At 35.6% G+C, this 16,967-nt stretch overlaps 2 protein-coding genes and 1 pseudogene across 3 annotated transcripts; 1 reads left to right on the plus strand and 2 right to left on the minus strand.

Moving 5' to 3' along the window:
* Window positions 1-1,390: 1,390 nt before the first annotated feature.
* Window positions 1,391-3,054, minus strand: LOC129298248 (pentatricopeptide repeat-containing protein At2g21090-like; annotated as a pseudogene).
* A 3,466-nt stretch (window positions 3,055-6,520) lies between these two features.
* LOC129298250 (probable calcium-binding protein CML15) lies at window positions 6,521-7,566 on the plus strand. The gene has a single exon (XM_054936637.1). The coding sequence runs from the start codon at window positions 6,805-6,807 to the stop codon at window positions 7,288-7,290; it is 486 nt and encodes a 161-aa protein (XP_054792612.1). The 5' UTR covers window positions 6,521-6,804; the 3' UTR covers window positions 7,291-7,566.
* Window positions 7,567-8,264: 698 nt separating this feature from the next.
* LOC129298249 (putative phospholipid-transporting ATPase 9) lies at window positions 8,265-16,512 on the minus strand. 2 transcript variants are annotated; one of them, XM_054936636.1, is made up of 12 exons: window positions 15,970-16,512; window positions 15,087-15,693; window positions 12,894-14,245; window positions 12,139-12,249; window positions 11,767-12,043; window positions 11,590-11,678; window positions 11,394-11,502; window positions 10,646-10,858; window positions 10,389-10,514; window positions 10,115-10,213; window positions 9,823-10,014; window positions 8,265-9,323 (listed from the first exon to the last, which is right to left on the minus strand). In XM_054936636.1, exons 2-12 carry the CDS (start codon window positions 15,477-15,479, stop codon window positions 8,688-8,690), a joined length of 3,597 nt encoding a protein of 1,198 aa, XP_054792611.1. In that variant the 5' UTR covers window positions 15,480-15,693; window positions 15,970-16,512; the 3' UTR covers window positions 8,265-8,687. The 2 variants fall into 2 exon arrangements, with proteins under 2 accessions (XP_054792611.1, XP_054792610.1); XM_054936635.1 differs by having other exon boundaries at window positions 15,926-16,512.
* Between the last annotated feature and the right edge of the window lie 455 nt (window positions 16,513-16,967).

Raw genomic sequence — 16,967 nt, forward strand, 5'->3', positions numbered from 1 at the left:
CCTTCAGAAGCTCCTCTTCTCTCCCTTTTATAGCACAACTAGGATTTTCTTTCATCAATGATTGAATCAGATTATAATCCCATCATATTATAATATTTTATGGCCCTCATTTGACTTCCATTTTGAATTTATCAATCTCCATTATAAACATATCAAGACAATTAATTTCGAGATGTCAGAAAAAGGAAAATTCTCCTTTTAAAATTATTATATATACTTTCTATGATAATCATAGAAAACATTTTATTATTCAATTCTCATTAAATAAATATATCTACTTAAATTAGTAAGTATCTAAAAATTCAACTTATAATTTATTTATATAAATATATATTATTTTAAGTTAATTTTTCTGGATGTTCCATGGCATCATATGTATGGGTATGCGTGTGGTTGTCCCTGTGCTTGCGTGCGTGCATGAGACTAAACATTTGAAAGCTTTAACGGTGCTAACAACTATGGATGAAACACATGCAAATCAATTCCTATAATTTGATCAAATGGGATCATGACAAAATTGTAAATACCATTGAAAGTGAGAAATTCTCTTGCCATATATGTCGTACATTCTTGAAAGGGAGGGAATAAGAGACAACAGCAATATGAAGCAACATTGAAAGGGCCTCTAGAGAGACGCAACTTGCGGAAGGATCCTCAAAAGGGCAATTCTCAGCCTGCACATTATTCACATCAAAGTAGTACTAACAATCAAACTGAGAATTATGATCTAATAAAAGTAAAAATTGTCATCCTCAACTGGAGGAAAAGGAGTGCTGATATGATATTGGTATCCAGCATCTTTCATATTATGGACTAGTTTGCTGATTATTTCATATATCTCCTCCGCAATTTGGCCATGGCACTTATCCTTGGCTGTAAACTCATATCTTGTATTTCTTACTTCAATCAACTACAACCTGCTTCTTTTTTTTAACCCTCTCTCTTCCATGATGCTTTTAATTCTGTTGGCATCATTCCATCTTCCTGATGCTGCATATATGTTTGACAACATTAACATATCTAGCCGTGTTTTCAGGTTCCAACTTGAACAGAGCATCTGCAGCCCTCCTTGCGAGGTCTAAATTCTCATGGACTCGACAAGCACCCAATAGTGCTCCCCACATGGCAATGTGATCCATACCATCAGGTGTCCTCTCGATTAAATCCAATGCTTCCTTGAGCTTATTTTTCCTCCCAAGTAAATCAATCAATATAGCATAGTGATCAAGTCTAGGCTTCACGCCGTACTGCTTTTCCATCATGTCTAGCAACTCTAGTCCTTCATTATCTAACCTGCATGGTTACAAGCAGATAGCAAACCAAGAAATGTCACATAATTAGGCTTTGCATTGGCTTTTATCATCCTTTTAAAGAGGGCCAGTGATTCCTCACCACGGCCATTCTGTGCAAACCCAGTTATTAATGTGTTCCAAGAGATTGTGTCCCTCATAGGAGTCATCCTGAACAAATTTTCAGCTGATTTCATGTCCCCGCACTTGCTGCTGTACATGTCAATTAAAGCATTGGATATATACAAATTAGACAAGTAGCCATTATTGCTGTTTCTGACAATGTGACCATGAATCTGTTTACCTCTTTCAACAAGTGCCATGTCTGCACAAGCACCCAAGACACTGACATTAGTTGGAGCACTAGGCCATATCCCTTGCTCCATCATTTGCACAAAAGATCCAAAGCTTCCTCAAAACGCCCATTTCGTGCAAAACCCTTGATCAAAGCAGTCCAAGACACGGTATTTTTCACCGGCATTTCGTTAAATGTCCTACACGCCTCTCTCCAATCTAGAAGCTCGAGTGTAAGAGTCAATCATCGAAGTCCAAGACACAATATCTTTCTCTGGCATTCGACAAAATATGGAACTAGAGATGTTGGGTAAGCCACATTTTCCATAAGCATCGATTAAACAGCATTGTTAAGGATTACGTTCACCTCCAGACCAATTATAACTGCCACCCCATGGACTTGACGCAACCAATGAAGGGAAGCTAAAGAGGCACAACTGCCAAATATACTAACGAGGGTAAACTCGTCTAATAGTAAACAATCATAATCCTTCTGCATCTTCCAGAAAATCTTAATTGATTCTTTGTGAAACGCGTGATGTGTCAGACCAGCGATCAATGAATTATAACTAATAAGGTTTGGTTCATGCATTTTATCAAACAGTGAGTGAGCCTTGTTAAACAGACCCATTTTACAGTAGAAAGAGAGCATCATATTCCACGAACGTGTGTCTTGTGGGAGAGATCGTCGAAGGCCTTTTGGGCACTCTCCACACAGCTGCACTTAGTGTACATGTCTATGAGACGATTGGCGAGGAAAGAATCGAGAAGAAGTGCGGTTTTGATAAGGCAAGAATGCAAGGCCTTGCCAAGTTTCAGATTTCTGATCGTAATGCATTCAGAAATGAGAATGCGTACTTCTTAACATCATGGAGCATGATCAGAGGAAGTCAAAGATATGGAGGGGCAATCAGGAAGCTTCTGTTAATGAATAATAAAGTGAAGTGAGGTGCAAAACACAAGAACAATTACCTCACTTGAATTGATTCCCTGTTTTTAAGAGACAGAACGATAGTCTCTGCTTTACCCAGCCTCCTTTTACCCTCTGATTTGTCCAACGCTACAGCAATAATGAAAATTCAAAATGGTTTGCATTTAAATTTAATCTTTAGTGTGCCAACTATATATCAACAGTTTGAGAGTTCTACACTTGCAGCTGAATATGATAAAGGACGGCTAAGGTGATTCATGCTTGTGAACATAGCAAATGTGAACGACAACACTTGTGACCAAACCTTTTCTGGGTCAGAGAGCCATCATTTACTAGATTTTTCCACACACGATAGTACAATCATATTGACCAAACCTGAGATTTCACCGATGATGATACTTTATCTTATTGGTTCATGCAAAGAGTAAAAAGGTACAAGAGATGCTCAAACAGTGACAAAAATGCTCTGCGTATCATCAAATTACCTATGCGATGCAGTAAATAAAATACATTTTTGCTCATCTGGGTGCAACACGACATCCCATAGAAGTACCAGAGGAAGAAGGAGACCGGTAAGCTCGAGACTTTACTTATAAGCTTGTAACATTTATTTAAAAAAAAAAACAATGAAAAAAAAAGGAACACCGGGACAATAATAAGAGAAAGTTGGAAATATAGGCCCTTCTGGCTGGCTCAGCCTGGCCTTTTTTTAGAAGGAAGGGCCTGCTAAGAAAAATAAATGACTTTTTCAGCCGGCCCAATGTTTCAAGTTAAGTTTAGCTTTTTAACTAAGTCTATTCAATTAAATAAGTCAGGTTTATTTTTATAAAACCTAACCTACAAACTAAACAAATCAACTTATTTATATATACATTATTATGTAATAAATTACACATGCATTAGTTTGATCATTTGATTTTTAATTAATTCATTTTTTATTTTCAGTTTTGCTTTCAATTGAATTGGATTTACATATTGATTTTAATGTTATTATTTTATTATTATCAAGGAATTCTTAATTATTATATATTATAATTAATAAATTATATTTATATATATTAATGGTCTAAAATGTTCAATTAATATATAAGTCTATTTAAAATATTTATTTTTAAATAATTTTTTAAATAGGCTTTTAAATTAAGTCATACTTTACTAAGCTCAAACTCATACATAGTTTAAAAAATTAAACAAGGCTAACCAGTGAATCGACGGACTGGCCATGTGTTTATTGTTTTTTTGGATGGGAAGTTGACTCAGGAAGAAACTAGATAGACCCATTTAACCCCATGGGTCAGGCAGGTTGAACAGGTCAATATTTCTTCCTCCTCGATGTCCCAAATCGAAGTTGCTTTGGGTTTAAAAAATTGAAAAAAAAAATCAAATAACAATGAGATAAATGCCTAAGCCTAAATGATGTGTGTCTGTTCCCTTAGTGCCCATTTATATTTCAATTAGGTATAATTAATTATAAAAATAATTAATGAATATGATTACTTTTAATCATAATTAATTATGTGATAACGTAATATGTTTAAATATTAAAATTGAGTTCAGCAATACAAATTACCATAAAAGACATTGTTTTTTAAAATTAAATTATTAATAAAGTTGTATTTAATATTAATAAATTTATTAAAATTTATTTAAGAAGTAAAATATATTGTTTAATAGTAAAATTGAATCTATAAGCAACCTCTCAGAGTTTATATCAAAACCTGATTCTAACTCAATAATCAATTATTATACAAAATTAAATTATTGATAAATTTATGTATAATACTATTAAATTTGTTAAATTTTATTTAATATCATTATGAATTATTGACAAATTAATAAGGTAAAATGAGGACAAAAGCAACTCTGAATAGTTTTTTTTTAAATCAATTTTAGCATGTTTAATCGATTACGGCAATTATATGTTGTTTGGCTAATTTTGTTTTAAAAATCAATTAAACACCAAAAAATCGATTCTGGACGCAAAACAAACAAGCATTTAGGGTTCGTTTAAATTTCAATTGAGTATAATAATTATAAAAATAATTAATTAAGTGATAGATTTTATATAATTGATTATGTTATAACACAATATGTTTGAATACTGTTTTTTAAAATTAATTTTAATAGAATTAAAAATATTAAATAATTTAATAAATTAATTTTTAACTATATAAATTTTATATAATTTAATTTTTAATATTAATATTAATTTTAAATATACAAAGTTTAAATTTTATTAAAAAAAAAAAAGTTTAATTTTATTTTTATTAAATTATGTGTTTTTTTTATAATTTTTTTCAGCCTGTTTTTATAATTTTTTTAACATTTTTGATAAACTTTTATTAAAAAGCTGATCGAAGTTGCTTGCGAGAAAACGTGCATGGGTTCAGAATCGATTTTCATCTTTTTCTTTGACTAATTTACTGAAAAAATTGATTTTGGGAGAAAAAAATCCAAACACACACTCTTCCGTCTTCCTTCCCTATCCCTCCTCGAATCCAACATCAAGGACGGCACCAATGACCTGGCCGGAGGAGGCGGGGTAGCAGCAGGGGTAACCATGCGAAGAAAGATAACTAGGCATAGTCGAAGAAGAAATTCTGGGCCTAGCGCTGGTAATGGAAGATCGAATCAGAGGAAGTATTCGGAATCTGCCTGAAGCCATCTTGAGAAGGCTTCAGATCTAGAGGGAGAACTATTGGCGCCGTTTAGACATGAGAAGGAATCCTGGAAAGCCTTTTGAGTATATTAGGGTTTTGCTTGAGAAGCGGGGGTGTGGCCGTGTTTTGGGAAGCGAGTGATGTCGTTTAAGGGTTGGGACTCCAATGATCCAATCTCACCTGCGCTTTTGTGGGAAGCTCTCTCAGTCTCAATTGGCATTCTAAAATAAGATTAAAAAAAAAAAAACTTCTAAAATGTTGTGGATTTGAAACAAGGGTACCTTCTCTGGCCCATCATTCATTCCATTTTCATTTACAAATGACGAGATTACAATTATTTTCTTTTTTTTTTCCATTTTGTGCATGAATTAATAAAGACCACCTAGCTGTCAAGAAGAAAGTAAAATAACATTTAAGGGATTGTGTTATTAATATTAAAAGAACATAAAACATTATGAAGTTATTAAGTATGACTAGAAGCCAAATTAAAAATAATGTTAAATATAAAATGAGAAAAATATTTCTTACTTTTATATCTATTATCAAGTCTAGTATTACACAAATATATACTCACTCTGTTCAAAAAATATAAGCATTGTTAATCGAATCTCATTTCTCAATAAAGTTATTATCTAATTTCTAACTAATCGTATCTTTTCATATTTATCTCTATAGATGAATGTATTGAAAATTAATATGTTTTTATTTAAATTATTTTATTTTATTATGACCGATTTCACTCCCGGTTAAACCCCTAACCTCAACTGATTCAACGATCGATTCAATTTTTAATACTTTTTAAAAAGAACCTTATACAGACATAAGCATCTAACCTACACACATGCACAAGTCTACTTGAGCAAAACTTAGTTCAACCTAACTTATTTTCAACCACAACTACTAGTATAAGAATCAAGTTAGAGAATATCCCTATAAATATTCTTTAAGACTAGAGGCATGCTCTTATCATAGTCAATCCCCAATCATCCAAATCCAACTTACTTCAATTTGTTTATAAAAAAATAAAAATAAGTGCATTAGATTAAGTCATTCAATTAACCCATAGTCAAATTAACGGCCTTCCAAATTAAACATTACTATTTATTAATTACCCTATCCCAAGGACCAAATCCAAGTCAAGTCAACACAACTAACTTCAAAAACAAATTTGACCCAGCTAATCCCGGATATTAAGAAAACCAACTAATCATTCCACGTCACAACATGACAATAATCAATTACCCTCTTCCCCTAAATCTCTTAAGTGCTAACTATATTTAACCCCACAAATCCATCATCCACTTCTTCGTCATAATCTGTCCTCAATCCTCAAAATGATTTTCAACCTATCCAGTTCATATATAAATTAAACTAGACATTTTGCAGCATAAAAAGAGACTAATAATTTGGCATTCATTCATACATATGTGACTTCATTGTCTTAATTAGTCTTAAAGATAATTTTCTCATAGTGAAGAAGGACACCAAATTTGACGTGAAAAAATCAAGCAACTTGGAGCCTCACAATATCATTCACGGAAGAAAAACCTAACTTTGTGTTTCAGAGAAGAACAGAGAGAGGGAGATTGTCTCTCTTTTTTTCTGTGATATTCACGTTGCAGAATCGATCATGACGAGGCTGCAAACCGATCAGGTGGAGCAGCTGAGAGAGATATTCAAGCACTTCGACATGGACGCCGACGGCAGTCTAACCCTCCTTGAACTCGCCGCCCTTCTCCGGTCGCTCGGAATCAAGCCCGGCGGCGACCAGCTTCACACGCTCCTGTCCAACATAGACGAGAACGGCAACGGCTACGTCGAGTTCGACGAGCTGACCAAGGCCATCCTCCCGGACTTGCATGGCGAGGAGATCCTCATGAATCAGGAGCAAATGCTCGAGGTTTTCCGGTCGTTTGACCGCGACGGCAACGGCTACATCACCGCCGCCGAGCTCGCCGGCTCCATGGCCAAGATGGGCCACCCCTTAACGTACCAAGAGCTCGCTGATATGATGAACGAGGCCGACACCAACGGCGACGGCGTCATCAGCTTCAACGAGTTCGCAAACATCATGGCCAGATCCGCCGCAGATTTTCTTGGCCTCAAGGTTATCTAGGAGCTTAATTAATTCTCGTTATACAGGCTAATTAAGGGTTTCATTAACTTTTGTGTATATCTTCTTCTGCCTCCTCTTTTTCCTTATTTTTTTTTTCTATGTTCATTAGGATTAAAGATTGAAAAAGAATATAACTTTTCTGATCAAGTTGATGATCTCTTATTGTAAATTAATGCAACATGTAAATAGATTTGATGCATATTTACTCAATTTATAAGAATGTAGATTTCGGAATCTCTATGGAAAGCAAGAAATGAAAACTGACTTTTCTGCGTAGCTTTTATTTCTTTTTTAATTTCTCAGTTTCTGGAAGAACATGCCTTTGTGTAAAGCAGAAACTTTTGTGTGCATTATTTATATTTATATGAAATTAACATGACAGATTTTGCAGATGCAACCTGATTAAATTTATGTATGTATATGTTGCGTAGACAAGCATTAACGATTTGATTCATGAACGTGGATTAATGCCGCTGATAAACTACATATACATGAACTCATGCTGGTACATTATCAGGTACTAGAGAAGATATGAATCTGACTTCTTCTTCTTGTTTTTCTTTTTTTTTTTTAATTTCCCCAACTTGGAAGAACCTTTTTTTCCCCCTTCTCTGAATTTAACGTGATGCATTATATATTTACTTTAACTAGTTTGCAAATGAGCTTCATGGAAGCAGATTAGGGTTTAATTTGTCTGCTACTACTTCCTCTTTCAATATATATATATATATATATATGATCAAACCGACATTATAAAATATTATTTATCATTCAGATTACGCAACTTGTAGATTATATACATAACTCAATTTGGGGTTTGGAATTGACAGAAGAAATGAATCTGACCTGTACGTAACATGCATTATTGAATTACTATCATCATTGTTTATATTATATCAACTTTACATAAATTCATTTTTTGGCCTGTGCGCGCGCGCGCGTGTTTAAGATGCAGAAAAATGGAAGGAATGATGGAGCAATTTTAAATAATAATGAGACTTGAAATACCTCAGAAACAAGGGAACTCTGTTCTATTTCCTATAAATAGGATAAAAGCAACTCTAACAAATCCTACCCAAAAAAAAAAAAAGCACTCTTGCTTCTCTATACTCTAATATCTTCTACGATACAAAAAGCTAAAAGAGAAAGCGAACCACTATGCAACCTCATATGGCCAAAGAACAAATATACAGAGAGATTTATTCTTCTTTTGAACTTCACAACCAAATGGTGGTTCCAAGAACCATCTTCAGGGGAAGCAAACATGCTTTTTTTCTGGCCGAGAGGAACCAATTGAACAACTCCAAAAGGATGGGCAAACAAGGTGGAAATTCCAGGCTGATATGAACAAGCTAGCAACAACCTTTTAAGAATCAAACAAGAAACCTCAAATTAGATCATCTATGGTTAGAAGTTCTGTTCTTATTGTGGCTAGCCTTCTTAGCTTCTAAGCGTGCTGTTGGACCAATGGTTACTCGCCCCAGTGACCTCTGTCTCACCATGGCACAAAATTCTGGATCTTTTGCCTTCCCCTCGTACCTTAACCATTGTATCACTTCATGGTACATGGGAAAGAACCTCATCTGAAGTGCTGAGTAGGAGAAGTAAGGTATTAAGGTTGAGATCACCACAAAGAAAGTCACAAGCCAAAACATGGGAGATGGGGCGAGCGTTTCAACGAAGACTTCATAGGCATTCTTGGAAAAACCTGGTGGCATTGCTCCGTATATCATGAGGAAAAGGTACCAGAAAGCAATGGTGCCCCAGATGAAAATATGTTGAATCAAGGTGAAGTAACTTATGGCAAGTGCCATCTGCAAGTTCACAACCCATACAACGCAGGTATACATGGTTGCTCCGAGTATATCCCTCCCGGCTGTTCTTCCGTCCCTATCAAAGGCCTGAAGCTCCATCGCTTTTGTGCAGAAGAAGAAAATTATGATTGCACTTATGAATCCATTCAGCATCCAGGTAAGTATACGGCGCCAGCTAAAGAGGACATTCTGCACTCCTTGTTGATATAACTGAGGAAACTGCACGGTGAATAGAACTGATAAGCATCCAATCATCATGAAGCAATAACCAGGAATGACATCAGTTGTCAAAGGGCAAAAGATTGAAATCATTCTTCTTCGTGCGGTAGCTGTGTTTTAAGCAATATGCTACAATGTTGTCACAAATCAACCAAAATTCATGTCAAGTACCGCACTTTGCAATAAATATTGAACATTTAATGTCAACTGAAAGTTGCAGGACATGCGATGATTGTTAAACATGAGATATTGATTCAAGAAAAAGAATGTACCAGTATGACCAAGTCAAGTAACAAGTAAACGATATGTAGTAATTTTTATAATATGAATTTAAAATCTTTTAGAAAATATTAAGCAACTGGCCAAATCAAATGTGCCCGTACTGTCTCCTTATAGGGAATTTTGTGTGCGGAATTCCTCTGATCTCCAATTAACAAGCATACTGGCTCCTGAGATTCTTCATTACAAAAACAAGAACGCATATAAGAAGTAGCTTTACCTTAAGACAGTACCGGGCAGAAACATCCTGGTCAAATACGCCAAGAGCAATGACAGGGAGAGATGAGAAGAAAACGTTGTAGAGAGACAAAAACCAGTCATTGTAAGCTGGAATTCCGGAGAATGATGCATACACTTCATACAAGAAGAGAGTGAATCCAAAAGTGACGTTCTTGTAGAAAAAATAGCATATCTGCCAGCAGAAGAATGGCTTAGTCAATATAATCAACAAAGAAGGATCTGTTATTCTTTAAAACTAGAAAGTTGTGATGCAGGTATAAAAACAGCCATACCATTGATGAGATCCTCCGGTAACACCAATGTCCATGCACAAGGAGTAACCGCTCCAAGTACCTGAACTGGGCAATTGCAATATCGCTAGACATAACAGCCTGGCCATGGATTAAAAGAACAGAAGGGGAAGGAGGAAATAAAAGCTATAAGACACCAGAATATGGAAGAACAAATCAATTAGATGAAACATGTAAAATTTTAAAATTACCTGAATTCCTTAAACAGTCAAACATAAACAAAATGAAATGAAACATATAACAATTTTATGATCACCTGCATTCCTTCTACACCGCTAATTCCAACCCCTATATCTGCTTCTTGAAGCATTCCCACATCATTGGCTCCATCACCAATGGCTAGTGTTGTTTTTCCAGTTCCAGATTTAACAAGTCTAGTAACCTTTCAGAAAGGAATCAATCAAAATTATTTCATATAGTTTCAAGAATTATTCAAAAAAGAAAAAGGAACCATAAAATAATAGGCCACAATGTCAAAAGAGGGTGATAATTACAGATTAGACGAAAACATACCAGTGCTTTCTGCTTTGGTGATGACCGACAGCAGATAACTGATGCACAATTAAGTGCAAGCTCCAGAAATATGTTCTTCATGTCATCCTCAAGAGCATATGTAAGTGATTTTCCATCAATGATCAGAGCAAATGCTTGCTGAGAAGTCCCTCTGGAAACAGCAAGTTGTGCAGTAGCTTCAGATATCTGACGTTGGATATTTTCCCTTGATGCCTGACGAATGAATCAGCATAAAGACATCAGGACTCTAATTTTTTTCCCAGCAATTTCTCTCTAAGGCATTAATCAACTCCTTTTCCGTGCCACAAAAAAGAGACAATTTTGAAGTGGGAAAAGAGGAAAGGAAGACAACAGCATAGAATATATTGCAGCATACAGTTGAAGCATGGTCAGCAGCATCTAACTCAAGGAATACAACCATGCATTGTCTTCTTAACTTCCATGCACATTTTGAAACAATATCACAAAAAGGAAGGCTAGGCAAATGGAGTTATTGAAATTCTTATGTCTCTTTGTCAAGTTGTTTTATTGACAAAACCGGAAAGGAAGAATCCATGTGATATAACCTCATTTTTTCTAGCGATGTAACACATGTTCAGCTCCTTGTGATTGAATCTAATTAGGATCTTAACATTCAAGACTCAAGAGAACCACTTTGTTTAGAATGCTCACTGAAAATACAAAATACTCATCATGCAAAGTACATTACTGTAGACATAATTAGATGAAGGGCTAAAATCAATATTACCTTGGCAATAGCAATCTTTTCTCCAGCCTTTTCTAATGCTTTAATATCTGGAGTATCCAGATGAATTATAATTTGCTTCATTCCTTGTCTAAGCAAACTACAAGCATAACTGAAATTGCATGCTTCTGTCAGATATCTGAAAATGTAATTCTCATGGAGAAGCCAACATGAAAAGGTCATAATATCAATTTAATACCCAATATTGATGGCGGTCTCCATTTTATCCCCAGTCAAAACCCAAATCTTGATTCCTGCCTGAGCAAGTTTGTCAATGCAATCAGGAACCTAACAGAATATGAGAAACATCAATAAGCCATAATCAAGTCCATTGATATCCATCAATTTAAAACACAAAACATTACTTTTAACCCACCCCATTTTGGAGTTTGTCCTCTACAGCAGTGGCACCAAGAAGGATTAGATTCTTCTCAATCTTATCTGATACTTCATCAATCAGTGTCTCTCGATCTGCACAAACTGAATTCTTGGCCAGAGAAAATTTTTCATCGAATTCCCTGTATGTTTCTTCATCAAGTTCACGATAGGCCAATATCAAGGTCCTTAGACCTGCATCAGCATACTCTTGCACGTGTTCAAGGGTTTTCTCTTCAAACGCCCGCCCATTCTTGGCAACCCTTTCAAACATGACACTTCATGGAAGTATAGAGCAGGTCAACATGGTGAAAAGTAAAGGTAAGGACTTTAAATAAAAATCCTCAAAAGCTGGAGGCCATTTATCACAAACCTGTCAGCACCTTTACAGAATAGAAAAATTTTGCCACCTTCATCTTTCACTATCACTGACATTCGCTTCCTAGAGCTATTGAATTCTAAAACATTGAGAAGCTCATACATCCTGCAAAATTGAAACGTTATCACTATGCATTAGTTGACATGGAGACATTAAATCCCCACATACAGTATCTGAAATTAATAATCTAATCGGGAGCATAGCATTTCTGAAGTCACTAGTTAAGCATTATTAGCCATGAAGGAAGCAGGTCCTCAATCCCAAACAAGAAAACAAGACAATTAAAAAAAAAAACAAGCAGCAGCTGTAGCAAAGAATAGGTGACATCACAACACCTTCTAGATATTACAAAACAACATCAAACCATCAAGTAAACTTCAAGATAAGACACTGGGATTCACTGGTGTTAGTCAAGTGCGCAACGCACTTGTTCTGTGAGCATCAGCTGCAATCTATTTAATCAGAGCAGTAAGGAGAGAAAAATGTCTATATTAAACTCTACACGCCCATACAGTAAGTGGCTAGATAAGTAACAGAATGGATGTGGCTATCCCATGCTGCTCTTGTTACAAATTTGTGAGAAGAGAAAACATTATTCTCATCGTAACTTATTATGAAATAAAATTAAAAAAAAAAACTCCACTTGTTCATTGGCTATGAAAAATACAGCAATCATTTTTCACATAAAAATAAAATGCAGCAACCAAAATCACTTTTTAACTAAGAAACCAGCAAATGAAAAAACTGACCTTTCAACTTTTTCACCAGAAACAGGGTCCAACTCATACATTGATAAACTTGTCTGAGTTCTTTTGTAGAATTCAAAGCCAAGTTCTTTTGCTGCAATCACAAAGGCTGCTTCATCTGGGGACTCAGCTTCATACGAGATATTTCCAGTGTCTTCATCCACTTCAGGGATGGCTGTATGACAGGTCGCCAATAAGTGAAAAAACTTCTGGATAACATCTGCATGAGGCTCATTAACCCACTTTCCATCCATTATCCTTTCATCTGTAAAATTAAACCCTTTGATGGGGGCTTTTGTAACAGTATAGTCCCTGATATCATCTGATCCACTATCTTGCTCAAGAATCTTTGATGAACCATTTTTTTTATTCATAGCTTTTTCCACCTCAGTAACACCACGGCCATAAGCTACCCCAGCAATAGAACATTTGATGAACTCCATCGAGTTGCAGGTCAAAGTACCAGTTTTATCAGAAAGTATTGTATCAACTTGGCCAAGTTCTTCATTCAAATTTGAAGTACGGGCATGGGCTGGTTTGTCTGCTTCCTCATAGTACATATGGATATCTTGATTGATAAAGATGCTCTGAAGGACTTTAACAATTTCTATTGATACATACAAGGAGATTGGAATAAAGAAGCCATATAACATTAAGGCTGTCAAACAATGAAAAATTGCAGCAGATAGTGATCTTTTCGGATCAAAGAAAATTGTAGAATCATCTGGTCTAAGATACCATCTTTTCATCAACCCATTTTCCAAGTCATCTTTAGTTATAATTGCAAAGAAAATAGATCCAACAGATGCCATTAGAAAAAGAATACAAAACAAGAAATAGATTATTTTATCCATCTTCTTCTCAACCTTGCTTCTCTTTGAAGGGGGATCAGTAGAATTTTGAATAACCTTCGTGTCATGACCAGTGAAAATGACAGCTCCAAATATAAAGTCTGTATTGCGGAGTTTAGAATCTCTCAAGAGAAGTTGCTGATGGGAAAGGGGATATTGTTTCTCTTCAAACTCAATGCTTCCAACAAAAGAGTACAAGTTGGCATTTGGGTCTTCACATTTAACTGTAGCTTTAAAATCACAGAAGTTGAGATCCTCATGCATGGAAGAAGTTACCTCCAACCCTTGTTTCAGCTTTAAATTCGTCTCCCCATCCAAGTTCATGGTCTCAACATAGCAGATTGCATCCTCATAACTGGATGAAAGCAAAAGCAGGTCTGCTGGAAAGAATTCGTCCTTCTCTACCTTCACTATATCTCCCACTCTCAGATTCTTCCATGCAGTATATTCAAATACACCACCACCTTTATGCACTTTAACCAGTCTATTGTTCACCTCAATGTCCTGAAAAGAATTCCAATAGCAAAACTTTATTTTGACTTGACATCCTGCAATAAAGGGCAACAATTCTTTTCTTGGCTTCTTAGCCCACTTTTTGCTACCAAATAGACTATCATATATATTACATGAGCATTTTGGCATTTTTAGCATATGCAATAACTTTGGCCTCTAATTTAATTCCATGCAGATATTAAATTGAAACAAAACATGATAATCATAACAAGATTTGCGCAACCTAAAATTTAAGAAATGGTGTAGCATATTATGGATAAGACTTCATTTTGGACATTCCCTCTTCTGAATATCGTCAATTTTTACAGGTCACCAAGAACCTTGAAATCCATTAATAAATTAATTATTGGAATCTGAGAAATAGCATTAGCAAATACTGAAACTGTATGAACAAAGAACATAGTAATTGCACTTTATCCTGTTTGCAGTTCATCCCATTAACACATACCAGGAATCTAGACGAAAAGCTAGATTCTTTCACAAGTTGTCTTCCATGAATCACGAATCATGAATAATGCCTTTTCCGTCCACAATCTTGATAAGGCGATCATCAAGGAGGATCAATCGATATCTATAATTAGACTCTTCCATAAAGAAAACTTGAAAAAGGATCGCATAACAACAAATCTTTTCATGTCTTAGGAAGACCCCTCTAGCCCCATAAATTACTCAGACCTTCAGAGAATTATAAAGACAATTAAAAAATAAAATAAAAACTGCAAACCGAATATGAGGCAAGGATAATTAATAGTATTCATTTTGGTTCGAGAAGTCAAGTTCATAAAATGAATATCATGGACAACAAAGTAAAGGGATTGGCAAAATACAGTACCTGCTTCTTCCTCCGCCAATCTTCAATACCTTCTTTAATCATTGTTGCCCCAATAACGATGATCAGAGGAACGATAGCGCTAACAGCTATGAAGGGAGCAAGTGGGGTGAAGGCTAAGGTTCCAGTAACCAAGAAATAGAAATTAGCTACCCTCCTGAATTGCTCAAACAGTGATTTGGGCAAGAAAGTAGCAAGAGTATATTTTGTAGACCTGACAGAGTTGTCAGTATAATCCCGAATTTCAGCCTCAAGGATATCTGGTTCATTGCAGAAGACCACCCTGGAATAACCCCGTCCCCCAATCTGTGAATAGTCTTCGTCAAATGATTGTCTCCCGCATGCGAATGAGTAGATCTTGCTGAAGCGGAGCTTCCTTCGTTTTCCACCTTTCATTTTTTCTCCACGTCACCAAATTAATCCAATATCAACGAGGCAGAGGAACCAGTAAGATGAAGTTCCAATTGCTTGCCCTTTTTGAGGAGATTATCTCCAACAACAACTACGGCGCTCCCAAATTTCAAAGCAAACCCACCAACCAGAATACTTGAATTAAAGTACCTATTTTTCGCAGGCCAAAATCCTCAATGTACAGCCTCTTAGTAACCACCTAGAATCACATACAAGCAGACGAAACTTCAGAACACAAATGCCCAGAAAGAAAAGAAGAAAAGCTGTACAGGCTATGGATGCAGAACCCCAGAAATTTTCCAAGCCAGAAGATCAAAAGATGAGTAATTTAATAAACCAGCTATGGATGAGCAAAAATAGTAAAAAAACTAAGAGAATAATCCTGATCAACAAAAGATGACGCAAGTGTAGACAAAACAAGCGATACGTACAACCAAAAACAGAAAAAACCAGGCCTGCAAAATTCTCTGTTAACCTCTCGTTGACAACAATGTGGAATCTGCTTCCCAAAGGAGAAAAACACACAGCAGGCACACCTCACAGAGTCTAGAAGACGAAAATTTTATCTCAATAACAGAAAGTTCTGTGAAGCACAGTGTAAAGCCAAATACAAGGACCGACTAAATCGGAGATGTGAAAGAATCTGCAACGATGGCGCAAGAGATGTGAAGCTTTGAATGAAGTCGTGAATTGGATCTCGCATTCCGACTTCAAAGAAAACGCGCATTTCATTTCAAGCGTGACAACTCAAACTGGACTGGTTTTCCCAGAGGTAGACGGCGACAACGAACAAACTCACACACCGGAGACTGAGAATACGGATAATTTAATTTTTCTTTGCGAGGATAATTTCGGAAATTGCCATACACAGAGTTGCAGAAGAGCGACGGAAGATGTTACATAAGTAAGTGAGTAGGGTAAGGTATTACTTTCTCCAATTCGCGGGAAAGCTATGGAAACGGAAGTCGTCAAGGGGATGACTCACTGGGAAGACTCTCTCTCCAAGAAACTTCGCACACTAAAGTACAGAAGAAGAAGAAGGAAGGGAAAAACAAAAAACAAAAGAAAAAAAGAGTATCATCACTTTTTTCCCCCTAATCTGTATCTAACTAAATAAAAAATGATTAAAAATCCAAAAAAATACTGTGGGTTATTCAGATTTTGTCTTCTTCTGAGGGGGAAAAATTGCAACCTTGATCAAGATCACATCACAGTGAGCATAAAACTCCAGAAGCAGAATTGGACATGCAAGAGTGACAAACGAAGAAGACGAAAAGTTCGTGGAAACTAATGAAAAAATCGATAAATGTTAGTAATTTGATAAACTGGTTCTATTCTCATTTAAATTATAAGATACTTTCAATCATATTTTACCGACTAATAAAAGTAATTATTTCTTTACTCACATTAATTAATAATTGATATAAGGATAAATTTTAAACACAAGAGAGTACAATATTTAACAAATAAATT

This window comes from Prosopis cineraria, unplaced genomic scaffold (assembly GCF_029017545.1).
Source record: "Prosopis cineraria cultivar Desert tree isolate PC_DT_omini unplaced genomic scaffold, ASM2901754v1 PC754, whole genome shotgun sequence".
Taxonomy (NCBI): Eukaryota; Viridiplantae; Streptophyta; class Magnoliopsida; order Fabales; family Fabaceae; genus Prosopis; species Prosopis cineraria.